At 30.1% G+C, this 14,688-nt stretch overlaps 1 protein-coding gene across 1 annotated transcript in view; it reads right to left on the bottom strand.

The window, feature by feature from the left end:
- LOC107439861 (receptor-type tyrosine-protein phosphatase kappa) overlaps nucleotides 1-14,688 on the bottom strand; it is an 84,634-nt gene that overhangs the window by 22,117 nt on the left and 47,829 nt on the right. The window contains exons 11-13 of the mRNA XM_043045697.2: nucleotides 12,217-12,316; nucleotides 8,884-8,951; nucleotides 6,909-7,043 (exon numbers count right to left, since the gene is read on the bottom strand). Of these exons, the coding sequence (XP_042901631.1) occupies nucleotides 6,909-7,043; nucleotides 8,884-8,951; nucleotides 12,217-12,316 (303 nt within the window). The remainder of the gene's footprint in view (nucleotides 1-6,908; nucleotides 7,044-8,883; nucleotides 8,952-12,216; nucleotides 12,317-14,688) is intronic.

A 14,688-nucleotide genomic window follows, 5' to 3' on the forward strand; every position in this document is an offset into this window, starting at 1 on the left:
AACATATTTCACTTAAATATTTAAAATACAATGTTTACCATTCATACTTACATTGATGAGAAATTTTCAGCAGAAATATCATGTATTGAAAAATGCAAAACACGCAAAGTTTTTGTTTACCCAAAATATCATAGACTACGTCTAACGAAACCGGGTTCGATATTGCATAATAACTGATCAGTTTTTCTGTGACCATAGTAACGAAGGACTAATACAGAAAAAGACAAAATTTCCATTTCTGTAGTTACATGAAAATACCTTCTTTTGGGAATTTTACGCACGCTATTCAGATTTAACGCAGCATCAGTTGATTTTCAATCGAAATATATTTCTAACATTAGAAGGTTAGCAACAGCAGACAAAATTGGAGAATTTTCAATAAATTAATTCGCATTTTAAGATTTCCTACCATGAAAACTTATTTATACATCGGAATAAACTTAGCATCAATGCTAAACAATCTTTCTTTATTGTCTTATTATGATTCGAATAAAAGAATTAGATTTAATATTGATTTTAATCCCATATGAACTAGAATCGTTTCTCATAAGATTTAATATCTGATTTTAATCCTATGTTAAATTTTTCCCAAGCACATCACTTATAATAAGAATTTTCACAATACCCAAGACAGATTAAGAATTTTTCCGAGATTTCCCAAAAGAATTTCCCATTTCTTGAATCTATTCAATAAATAATTTAGCCAATCTTACGATAATTTTAAATCTAAATATGTTTCTTATTAATCAAAATCAACAGTAGCCAAAATTTAAATATTTCTAGAACCTGATTAAAGTTAGAAAATGTTTTTTAATGTTCTCTAATATGTTGCACAGAAAAATAAATTTGGAGTCAATATCATATATTTTTTTATTGACTTTTTATGTTTTTAATAAATATTTAAGTGAAACTGGATAGAATATTGAACCGGAATTGTTTCTCATATTATTAAAATCAGAGATTAAACTTCATAGTATAGTTCAGTTCAAAAGTATTCAGTTTTAACCAAGCTTCAGATGATTTTAAAGCTCAACATCGTTTTTCTTAATAAATAACAATAAAAGTTAAAAAATTAAAATTAATTTATTAATAAACTAATATCATTGTTTGTTCTTTCTTAATAATAATTATAAGACTAATTAAATCTCACACCTATTTTTCAATATATCTTAACACTGAGCACAAAATAAAAAAAATTTCAAGTACTACGTCACAATTTAAATGGATGACTAACTGTACATTGAGAAAAGAAGTATGGTCAAAAGCACCATGATATAGTAAAATTTACCATATTTCTGGATCTATGGAAACACCATAATATTTATGAACAGTTTATATATGGTTTTTATAATTATTTATGAACTTTAAGTTTGTTGTTACTACAACTTTAATTCTTACTTTTTAGAATTGCTTTTTAATGTTGTTCTATTATTTGATCTTTGCGTATTTGCATCTTAAATATTTGATACCGCATTTAACCTAAACTAGTCACGTATAAATTGTAAATAAATGTAAATAGTAATTATTTAATGTGTTTCTAAGTTCAAACCATTCATTACGCTTCACTGGTGACTTTCGGACGTGATTTTGATAACTCAATTGCAACCATTGAAAAAGCTATGCCTAATACTGGAGATACAGAGCTCGATAATCCAAGTACTTCTAAATATATTGAAGGCGTCTCAGTAAAGCCTCCTACGTTTTGGAATGAAACTCCGAAATTATGGTTTGCACATATTGAAGCTCAATTTAAGAATTGTCAAGTTTCGGCTGAAATCACAAAGTACAACATCACCGTTGCTGCCTTGGAACAGAAAATCTTGAACACGGTAAGTGATATAGTTTTGTCACCTCCCGAAGAAAATCAATATACCGCATTAAAGGAAGTACTTTTTGCTCGTTTGAGTGATTCCGAAAGTGTTCAACTAAAAAACTCTTCTCCAAACTAGATCTTGGTGATAAGCGCCCTAGTCAATTGCTACGCGAAATGCGGAATTTGGCGATGAGTAAAATAAATGACAATGTCTAAAAACCACTTTGGTTACAACAATTGCTACAGCAAGTTCAACCATTTTAGCTGTCAGCACTGAAGCTCTCGATAAACTAGCTGAAATGGGCGATAAAATTTTAGAAACTTGCGGTAGGTACCAGTGCGTTGGCGAATTTTCTACCAATAGAAATCCAGAAGCGACTACATCAGAAAGTCTGAATTTATCAACAATATTAGACAAAATTAATGTACGTTCTAAAGAAGTTAGTGAGTTGCGAAGATCACGCAGCACCTCTAGAAATTGGAATAATTTTAATCGCCAAAGGTCCAATTATATGAACAGATCAAATTCAAAAGAAAGTATATGTTGGTACTATCGTCGTTTTGGTAAAAAGTCAACCAGATGCACTAAACCCTGTTCATTTGTTGTTGCTTTCGAAAAATCGGAAAACTAATTAGGCCATCGTTGGCAGCGCAAGACGATGGTAGCCAGAATACAAGTCGCCTTTTTATATATGATCACTCTAGTTAACGAAATTTTCTTATCGATACTGGAGCTGATGTATCTGTTTTACCCGTTTCTTCAAAACAGAAAAAAATTCCTGGTCCAAAATTTTGCTTGTATGCTTGCAACGCTTCCAAGTGCACACATTTGGGACACAGCGAGTTTTCCTTGATCTGGGCTTACGAAGAAAATTTTGTTTGACCTTTATTGTTGCCGATGTTTCGAAATCTTGCTGAAAGGTGCTGATTTTCTTAAAGAATACGGGCTTTTAGTTGATATTAAAAAAAAGAATGTTAATAGATCCTTCTACATCTTTAAAATCCTTTGGTCGATTTGTCCATGTTCCGTCAACTAATTTGACAACTGTGTCATCTAAAACTACTGATCCTAGAATTTACCAACAGTTGAATGAATTCAAAGATATAACTGTAGAACATTCGACAGTCAAAGAGATCAAACATGACGTCACCCATCATATTATAACAACTTGTCCACCAGTTTTTTCAAAACCTAGACGTTTGTCACCCGATAGATTAAAAATTGCACGAAAAGAATTTGAGTACATGATTGAGCAAGGAATCTGTCGGTCATCAAAGAGCGCTTGGGCCAGTCCTTTACACATGGTACTAAAGAAAAATGGAAGCTACAGACCATGCGGTGATTACCGAAATTTAAATGCTGTCACTATACCTGATCGATATACATTGCCACATATTCAAGACTTCAACAACCAATTACATGGTTCTAAAATAATTTCGACAGTGGACTTAGTCAGAGCTTATCACCAGATACCAGTCGAACCTATTGACATTGAGAAAACAGCAATCTGTACCCCATTTGGTTCCTTTGAATTCATAAGAATGAGTTTCGGGTTACGTAATGCCGCACAAACTTTCAGAGATTTATCCATACCGTACTTCGCCGATTAGATTTCTGCTTTGCCTACCTTGATGATGTACTTGTGGCTTCTAGAACCGAAGACGAACATATTTCACATCTAAGACAAGTGTTCCATCGATTTCAAAAAGCTGGTTTGGTCATCAATTTAGAAAAGTGCGTCTTTTTAATGAATAGTTTGATGAATAAACACGCTCAATAAATTCTACTTACATTTATTTACAATTTATACATAATGCATTTATACGTGCAATTTATACATAGTTACATTTGTAATCAAATATTCACGATGCGATAGTACAAAAAAAATACAAAGAACAAAAAGAAGTGCAATTTTAAATGTAAGAATGAAATTTGAAGTAAATACAAACTTAGAGTTCATAAGTAATAATGAAATAATTTAAAAACGCAGAATACGCACTTGTTATCACGTCGCTTCAAGCTAACATCTACTAAATTTCACAACAATAAAAAATACAGATTTGTAAATATAAAAATGTCCTTACAAGGCTGAACTAAATCAGAAAGTCAAATGTTACGCATCAGGCTGTTCCAACGTTCTAAATTGGAAGCGTGGAGGTGGCGGGTTCAAATTCCAACGCGACTTGGATGCATCTATTTATTTACGAGTATTCATTTACAGTTACATATCCCTGTGTAGGCTTCTGTTGTGAGCTCCTCGCAAAGTTTGGTTTTAAGCCCTTGTCAAGTCGAAGAAGAAAAAACCAAGGTAGAGAAGGACTTCACAAAGATGCGACAGGATGCCCACTACAATCACGTTACGATAGATGCATCGAATCGAATAGCTTACGATTTTTAGAATTTAAAAAAAGTCTTATATTTAAAATTTCAATTTTATAATTGTCTGCAAATAAATTTCGATTCTTTCCAAAAAGGTCTCGGGACATGGCGAATTAAGCAAAAAGTAAAATTAACATTAACGGAACGAAACTTCTGATTCGGTAGATTTTGAATCTACAGAAGCGGTAATTGGGTATACTGCACCTAGTTAAAAGACATTGCATACCTAAGGTAACAAATCAAACGGTATTTTAAGAAACATTGGCCAGTAAAAAATAAATAAATAAAAAAATAAAAAGCGAGCGAGCAGATTACTCATATTGCCGACAATCTCTTTACCGACAGCTGATCTCACTGACATCATCAATTTATTTTAAGTTACATTTTATGTGCATAAATTTGCAATAACCATAACTATGCTATTATGTAACTAACTCTAAAGTTTGATTATTTCCGAGTCATAGGAAAGCAATTGTGTATAAGATATTGTGTATATTGCCGTAAGTTACATACCATCGTTTAACATTTAATTTGAACTTTATTTTCTTTTTAAAACGTAATTATAGAGTAAGTTTAAAACACACGATTTCACCAAATGCTCAACATTGAAAGAAAACACGATATTTGATTAAATATTCTGAATAGACACAATGAACCAATATAAAAAGTAAAACAAAACGCGAATATTTCAATTTAATATTACTAAAAGCTACTTATTGCTATTTCTGTAGAAAAATTTCTAAACGGTAGCAACATTTAAAAAAAAGTACATCACGCAATAAGCACATCATTGTTTTAAATCATTAAAAAAAAAATTCACGTAGAAAGGCAAATCAAAAACCTGCAGGCACATATCATTTTTAACCTATTTATTGTTTATTTGCGTGACTAACAGTACTCGAAATCTGAACAACACTTTTATTTTTAAAAAGAAAAGTAAACGATGTAGTTTTAGTTCAGAACTTTCAAGTCAAACTATTCGTTGAAGTTTAAAAATAAAGTAAAAAACAGTTGGCATTTTTTTAATACTTTATTTGAACCACAGTAGTGCCTATAGCGTAAATTTTTTGAGTCCAACTCAACCAGTCGTATTTCTCATACTTTATAATAGGATATATGGATCCAACTTGAAAGAATACGATTAAATTTAACACCTTATTGAGGTTGCTGTAAATTTTCCCTTTATTATGGTTCAAGATAGCCATATGGTTCAAGCTAGTCACATGGTTGGCCATGTGGCTATAGGATTCAAGTTTGTTCGACGTTGTATCGAATTTTTTGAGTGTCAATGTAGAAATATCTTTGGTAAAAGCTAGGGATCCCATGGAATACTTTAAACAACTTCCATTATTTATAGCTGAATTTTATTTGAAAGTAGGAAGGAAAAAAATTGGAAAACAATTACAACAGTAAAGAAATAACAATAAAGCAGAGTTAATTTATTTATATTACTTACCTCCTTTGTGGGCCATTTATTTTTCTAGTGAATTTATCACAGTTTTGTTTATGTTTGATTAACAAACAATAGTATTTAAAAGAAATATATTTTATTTGGAAGCATTTTACGTTCACATTTAAATTTCAAAGGTGGTAAGTATACTTCCAAAAGGAATCATTTACGGGAGTAAAGAAAATGAAACTTAAAGCTGATCACTTGCCATGAAAAGATGAGAAGCATGTTACAATACATAAGTGCACATCACATTCTGCATACATGTATCGAGTACTAAAAAAAAAGTACTCTTTTCTTGCCTCTTTGTACTACATTTCCTACATCGTCAAAAGTTGGATACCTGCGATTTTTCCACACGGGTTCAGCGAGCGCACATCATAGATAGCTGCACGATACAGAAGCGGGAATCAGTGTTCCCGTTGTTATAATAGCAAGGCCAATATAATGGGTTTTGCACTTCCTTCCCACAATCGTATTTTTTAAGATGATATAAGTGGGAAGTGATCTTCCCAGGGTCCATGAAGAGATTGAACTCACCATTAAAAATATATTATTGTGTCAATCGTAAGTAATCAGTACGATGGGTAAATACAATATCCATAAGAGCAATGTTATATCAAATAGAGAAGTAAAGAGTTTAATCAGAAATATTGCAGAAAAATTAAAAATATACAAAATAATAAAAAGGGCATCGAAAATAACAGTGCATGTAGAATTCTCCTTACTGAAATTCCTGACACTTCTGGAGATAACACTAAGTAATTAAGTAATAATTCATATAAATTTGCAAAGAAGGTAGTGTATTAATTTGATTGAAATCTTAAAAAACTTAGGAAAATTAACATACATTATAAAAAAACATGGATTAATAATAGGCAAAATTATCTTTAATGATTAATAAAATTTTGAATTCAATAAAATTACATACCTGAAATTTCAAAACTTTTTGTATTTAAAGATTTTATCTGACAAACTGATTACTTAAAAAATATCTTTAAGTAATTTTTTTTTAAAAATTAAAAGAGATTTTTAGTTTGACATTTTCTCCATTATCTGAAATAATACTTTTAAATTTAAGTTATTTTGATCAATTCCAGCCATTTTTTTGCAGATCGTTACAGTTCTGCTTTTCAATAACATGCTCCGATTCAAGTTTTACTTTAATAACGCATTTTCTCTATTCCATAAAACTTTCATCACTAAACAGATAAAAAAAAAAAAGGAAGTGAAAAACTTATAATATTAAAATAAAAAATTCTAACCTCATCCTTGTTGTTGAACTCATTTAATACAACTACAGATGAAGAGCCTGAATCCCATACGAGTTGCCAAAAATCAGCCAGCGTATTTGGAAGAGGATATTGAGTGGTTATGAAATGGTTTTGTATTCCGTAATGCTGAAAAATAATTAGTTGAAAAAAATAAATACATACAGCTGCTATTACAACAGACAAGGATTAGTCAGAAAGTTACTAACTTATTGTAACAGTAGCGATCCACACAAAATATGCAATTCTTAATAATTTTAAAGTAATACTTATACAGGGGTCTGTTTAGAAGAAATTTGGGTCCGTTAACGGAACCTTCACAAAATATCTTTTCATAAAAACGGACCCTTCGCAAAATAATTTATCTTTTAATCGGACCCTTCACAAATTTGTTTATCTTCATTATTGTTTAGTTAATCGAATAAACCTTTCTCAGGAAGGGGAGAGAGGAGAAAGACACATGTAAACGAACTAAGTTTTGTCTTCGGCAGACGCTTCTTCCTTTATTCGACGAAATAAACATTCTGCGTTCGGCAGTATACGCTAAATACCAAATATTTGTATGTTGCATCTCGAATTTAGTAGTTGCAATTGCTGTTAATTTTTTAAAATTTAATTTTTTTGAGTATAATTTTGCAGTGTTGAGCATAATCTTGAATGTCTTTACAATTTTAAAACTTGAAAAAGTTTTTTTTTTTTGCAATAACGGACCCTATTATACAAATTCACAAAACGGACCCTGGTTGAAAGAATGTGACATAACGTTTATTTTATATTCACAAATTACGAGTAACTTTTTCACAATTTTACGAAAACGGACCTTTTACAAAATGTCTGGACAGACCCCTGTCTGTAAAAATGTTTTCTCTTCGGTGATCAAATATGTATTTTTTACCAATAAACTAACACAACTGTGCAAAAAATTAATTCTCACTTCAAATTTTGACATGATACCGATTTTTCAATACAGAGTCATGAGACAACGTTTCATATACATATATATTTTCTTTTTTTGCAATGAATAAGAATATTTCAGTTGAAAAAAAGGCGATTTCCATAATTTTTTCATAGATTATAACAAAAACGAAGCAATTTTTTTTTTCTTCAGTTTTCAGAGTGCAAGACGAGTTGCTTTTCCTGCTACAAAATTCTGCTTAACCCAATGTAAGTCAATGAGAAAGTAGATGTTATATTTGAAAAGAATAAAAATACTTCTTATGAACGGTGCGTGAAATAAATAATTCAATTACTTTTGATCTAATGATCGGATTATCACGAAATCTGATGCAATCTTAATGGTTCTAGGGACTAACCTTAATTGAAACAAAAAAATATATACTTCGACAGATTTAAATTTTTGAATTACAGAATATGAGGATAGCCAGGATATCAGAGTCGTCTAAGTGTTGAGACAAACTTCTAGAGAAATTTGGGCACTTCACCAGGATAAAAATTGCATAACCCATGTCCGGAAATGTCGTCATACGCCATTAGGGGCGTTTTCCTACAATGAACTGCTTCACCGTGTCCTTTTGAGCAGGTCATAATACGGAAGCCCCCCTAATGGCGTACGACGATATTTCCAGGCATGGGTTCCTATGTAATTTTAATCTTGATGTATGTCCCAATTACCCTAAAGGTTTGTCACAACATTTAGACAACCCTTTGTTATAAATAACTTTTTTAAACTTGTACATTTTGGCAAAATATATACTAAAACTGTCGTTTTAAAAATAATCTGAAGTTTTAGGAACAAAACTAATTCTAGATTTGAAATTCTCACACTTAATAGGCAAAATCAAGTATCAAATAATTCACATCAAATAAATTAGCATTACATTTTATCTGAACACAAACGTTAATATTTAAACACTTAAGACTCTTAACAAAAACATTTAAAGTTAAATTTTTAGTTAAAAGTTATATTTTTAAAAAAGTAATTTGAAAATGCTCAGAGGAAGATACTTACATAAACGTACACGGCATTAATGTAATTTGATGGAGGACTAGTTTTTAAAAGTGGTCGGCCATCATCCGCTAAAATAAAATAAAGTCTCATTAAAATAGACAAAACAAATGATTCTCGCCCTCATATCGCCCTTAGACCAAAATTAATTCCAATTCGATCACACTATGCTACAGAAGCGTCTAAGTAAACTCAATTTAATTATATTTATTCCATATGTTTAACGAATAGTTCCGAAGAAACTAAAGAGGATAATGTAACTTCTTTTGCTTAAAAATTTATGAAAAATTCGACAAAGTTTGATAGTTTAAAAATAGGAACCCATTCTCTAGACTTGCCAAATTAATGCTCTGAAATCTTGTATGTGCGAAAATTAATAAGTTTTATTTACTGCGCTTAAGCTGCAGGTATATAGAACTCATAAAAATAGTTCAAAATAAAGAGAAAGTATGGTAAATAATAAAGATTAATGAAAAGAGAAGAAGAAAAATTTAAATTTTTCAAAAAAATGAACACTCATGGACAAAAATATTAGCGCACCAAGAAGGAGTCGTCAAAATGAAACGAAATTTTACATACGTAATGACTACTTTGATATAAGTAAATGATTAGAAAATCAAAGTTTATCGTTTTTCTTTGATTTTCTAATCATTTACTTACATCAAAGTAGTCATTACGTATGTAAAATTTCGTTTCATTTTGGCGACTCCTTTTTGGTGCGCTAATATTTTTGTCCATGAGTGTATAAATTAAAAAGATATAATCTCTTCATCAGCTCGCACGATTATATCCGCAAAAAGGAGTGCTTTCTAATATTGTATCAATGTAACCAAAGCAAAATACATCAATACAATAGTGATTGAGGAGCACTGAAAAAAATTGAAACAATATGGAACACATTAAGTAAAAAATATATCACGCCAAAAACAGAAGATAAAAAGTAAAGAAAAAACAGAACAAAACATGAAACGAAATCTATAAAGAGAGAGGCGAATTCAAATGAACTTACATGGACTGGAATCTTAAGAATTTAAAATATTTTCGCAATAAGATTGCCAAATTACAAAATATGAAAACAGAAGCACAAATGTAGTTTAAAGAGTAAATAGAGTGTTTTTGTTTTTAGTGCGTTTGATTTCTTAGTTACCAAGGATTAGTCCCCAAAATGAATGTGTGCTTCGTAACAATTTGAAGAAATTTATAATGAATAAGGTTGATATTTAATTGGGAATAATATTAAAAAAGCACAACTACTTCCACTTACTAGGAATAACATTTACCTTTTAGTTTAATTAATAAACTGAGTTTTAAATATGCTTACTAAATTCATAAACTTCGGTAAAACAACAATATAAATTATTTCCAAAGGAACTAGACTAATACAATTCCAACCTGGCGAGTAGCGACTTATAACAAGACACTTCGTTTGATGATTTTACTTGTTGCTAGAAATCAGGTTCGCAGAAAATGCTGTTTACTAGTTAAATTTAGTAGGAATAACACGATCTGTGACGTAGGCTATAGTATACTCAATTATACAATTTTAATGATTTTAAAAAATTAATATTTATTAAGAAAAAAGAGAGAGTAACAAGATTTGCCCGTTTTACACAGATTTTTAGCCACAGATTGGCCCGAATTGGATTTGCACATGGTAAAAATATAAATTAAGAAAGAAGTTTTTTAGTAAATTTATTAATAATAACAACATACAATTAATTTCATGATTTTATATGGAATTTAATTACTTAGGTATCCATTGTTTTCTTTATCAAGTTTTGAAATAGTGTAATTGTTTTTTGGATAAATAAACATTACTACATATTCTTTTAATTCTATTCATTTGATTAAAAATGGTATTTAAATAGATGTTTTTAGAAACATTAGAATTCCAAGTAATTATTTAATTTATATTAAAAATTAAAATCATTTCTTTTTTAATACCCAAATGATCTAATTTTTTTATCTTTCTTAGCTAACTTATTTTTACACTATTATGAAAAAAATTATACACTAAAAATTAAATATGTTTTCAGATTTATTAATGATTTAATTTTTTTTAATTTTCAAGATTATACAATTTTATTATACAATATTTACTCTCTTAAGGAATTAATCTTTGCTTCGTAATCATGATATTCTAAATTTTTTAGAGTAAGGAATTAAAAAAAATATCTGCTTTGTTGATTTATACATAAATGAAATGATCTTAATTATAATATAAATAAACTAATTACATGGAATTCTATTGTTAATATTAGTAAATTCACAAAAAACTTCTTTTATTTTTAATTTTACCATGTGCAAATTCAATTCGGAAGTAACCGTGGCTAAAAATTTGTGAAAAATGGGCGAATCATATTTCTCTCTCTTTTTTAATAAACGTCAATTTTCTAGTCATTAAAATTGTATATTTAAATACTAACTTAATTATTATCAACTTCTTCAAATTATCCAATATAATATTATTACCATGCACACATTCATTTTCGGGCCAATCCTTGGTAACTAACAAATCAAACACGCTACAGTACAGCAGCAAAAACGCGCCATAAAACAAAGCCCTCTATTTGTGCTTTTAACTCCATTTGCGCTTTTGTTTTCATAGCTTGTAATTTGACAATCTTATTACGAAAATATTTAAATCATTCTTTAAGATTATGTAAGTTTATTTGAATTCGCTACTCGCTTTACAGATTTCATTTTGTGTTTTGTTCTGTTTTTTCCCTACATTTAATTTTCTGTTTCTTGCATGATATATTTTTTACTTAATGTGTTCTATTTTGGTTGCTCGATGATAAAGGCGTTTACATCCTCGATATTTAACTTGTCGTGATTTCTCAGTGATTGAGGCACTGAACTATCACTATGAAGAACTGGGTTCGATCCTCAGAGTGGCTGTTAACAACTCCACTTCAGGTCGATGAATACCAGCCTGTCTTCGAAGTAAAAATTAAGGGCCCGCAATGATGACGGAATTGCTTCCATCATACCATTGGGCACGAAGCTGTGGAACATAAACCTCTGGGTCAACAGCGGGCCTCGCGGAAATGTCTTATTTTAATAACAAAATATTTGAAAAAATGATAAATACACAAAATACTAGCGTTTCTGAGAGCATCTTAACGTGTATTAAGCATGTAATTCATAAAAACTAGTTTAACATGACAACAGTTTTAAATACACCAAAAACAACGAAACTGCAACATTTATTTATGATTTTCCAATCCCCACTAAATAAGAATTATGCAATAATTTAATTACAAGTATCATTTACAACAGTATTTCAATTAGACACACTAAAGTATATCAAATTTAAAAATACAATATACTTACGCGGGATAATGTAATGATCCCTGTTTTTATTTTTGTTATTTGGCGTGATAGCAGACATGCATTTGTGATGAAAATGTGGATTGTCCAACCCTCTGAGAATCTAAATAAGAATCATTCAAAATAGAGTGATTCAGTTATCAAACTTTTTAATCATATTATATTAATATACTTAATTATCAATTATTCTAATTTAATTGTAAAAAACACATAAGCGATAGTACTTTTTCCAGCTATTTACAATTTAATACAATATTATATTACATATATGATGGCAGTTCGAAAGATTAACATTTTTTTTTAAACATACGTTGATGAGACAACTATCGAATTAAATAAAAATGAAAATAAAATTTCTTTTAAACATTCCAAGGTGTGTTCACTCTTAAATAGTTAAACTTCCTTCATGAAAATATCAATTTGTTTTTTAATTTTTTGCTTATAAAAAGCTAATAATTCCATAGTTTACTTTTCGTTATTGGAAAATTTAAAAGCAATAGGTAAAAATAAAAATGATTTACGAGTATGTATTGCTAATTCATCTGGACAGCATCAATTTTGACTTCCTCAATAAATTTGCAAGAATGGAAGAGAAAACACCAATTAATTGAAAATAACCTTTGTAAATCGGAAGCTTGTTTCTAGAACGATGCATGATTCTAAATTACATGAAAGTAATTCATTCTTATGAAATTACTTGTGAACTAACAGGGGTCTGTTTAGAAGAAATTTGGGTACGTTAACGGACCCTTCACAAAATATCTTTTCATAAAAACGGACCCTTCACAAAATATTTTAACTTAAAAACGGACCCTTCACAAAATGATTTTTCTTTTAATCGGACCCTTCACAAATTTGTTTATCTTCATTATTATTTTGTTAATCGAATAAACCCTTTCCAGGGCAGAAAACAAGAAAGATGGATGTAAACGAATTAAGTTTTGTCTTCGGCAGACGATTCTTCCATTATTCGTCCGAAATTAATATTCTGCGTTCAGCAGTATAGGCTAAATACCAAATATTTGTATGTTGCATCTCTAATTTAGAAGCAGCAATTGTTGTTTATTTTTTAAAATTTAATTTTTTTAATTATAATTTTACAGTGTTGAGCATAATCTTGTATATCTTTACAATTTAAAATAATTGTAATTTTGCAATAATTACAATTACAATTTTGCAATAACGGACCCTATTTGCACAAATTCATAAAAGCGGACCTTGGTTAAAAAAAATGTGAGTAATTTTTTCACAATTTCACGAAAAACGGACCTTTCACAAAATGTCTGGACAGACCCCTGACTAATAAGTAGTATTTTAGTTCTATGTATCAAAATTCTTAAGAAAAGAATACTATACGATTACTTGCGAACTAATAAGTAGTATTTTAGTTCTATATATCAAAATTCTTAAGAAAAGAATACTATACGATATTTCTATTTTATAGCGGAATTTATAAATACTCGTTTAAGATTGTTTTAGACTACCTTTTCTATGTAGAATAATTTTTTTTATTTACTTATTTTTGTGACCTCTTCATTCCTAACATTCATCTTATCAGAATGAAATACTACGCATCGATAGTTTAAAGATGCCAGGAAGGTCACCAAAAGTCACTACTTCGAATTGCCTCCCTCCCCTTCTTTTTCCTTCTTTGTCCCGCAGAGGACTGATCGTAAAGACACGGTTTCCAGTTGAACACCGAAGTCGGGCATCACTGGCTGCGGTCAGTAAGCAGGTGGGTGACATCTCTGATCAGCCTGCGTATAGGAACCGAGGGTGCGCGGTATCAGTCCTCGTTAAACTGTTCTACCTTAAAGTGTTCGACTTCGCGCGCAGGTCGTTGGGCAACAAAGACAAGGGAGCCATCCCTTCTGCAGAGGATCAAAATTGCGATGGTATGTATTCGAATCATCCTCAGGGATGTTTCCCAGACCGTCGCCAATAGTCATTGTGAAGCTCTAGTGCTACGTAAATAAAGTATCAACCAGCCCCCTTTTTAGATTAAAAATTGAACAGTGAACCTTCAAATGAAATAACTCTACTTCAATGCACAATAGAAAAATTAAACTTTAGTATCCTGAAAGGTGTATGTCGATGTAAAAATAACATATCAAGAAAATATTGTTTAACTTGACGTAGTATTTATTCAAACTATAACTTATGTTTTAAAACATTAAAAACCTGTAACTTTTTAATAAGATGGGTGAATAAGAAGAAGATTATGGGAAATGTTAATGAGTAACAGTTGTAAATCATTACCAGGGGTCTGTCCAGACATTTTGTGAAAGGTCCGTTTTTTGTAAAATTGTGAAAAAATTACTCGTAATTTGTGAATATAAAATAAACGTTAAGTCACATTCTTTCGACCAGGGTCCGCTTTTGTGAATTTGTGCAAATAGGGTCCGTTACAAAAAAAAAAAATTCTAAATTGCAAAGACATACAAGATTATGCTCAATGCTGTAAAATTATAATTA

This window comes from Parasteatoda tepidariorum, chromosome 7, assembly GCF_043381705.1.
Source record: "Parasteatoda tepidariorum isolate YZ-2023 chromosome 7, CAS_Ptep_4.0, whole genome shotgun sequence".
NCBI classification, from domain to species: domain Eukaryota; kingdom Metazoa; phylum Arthropoda; class Arachnida; order Araneae; family Theridiidae; genus Parasteatoda; species Parasteatoda tepidariorum.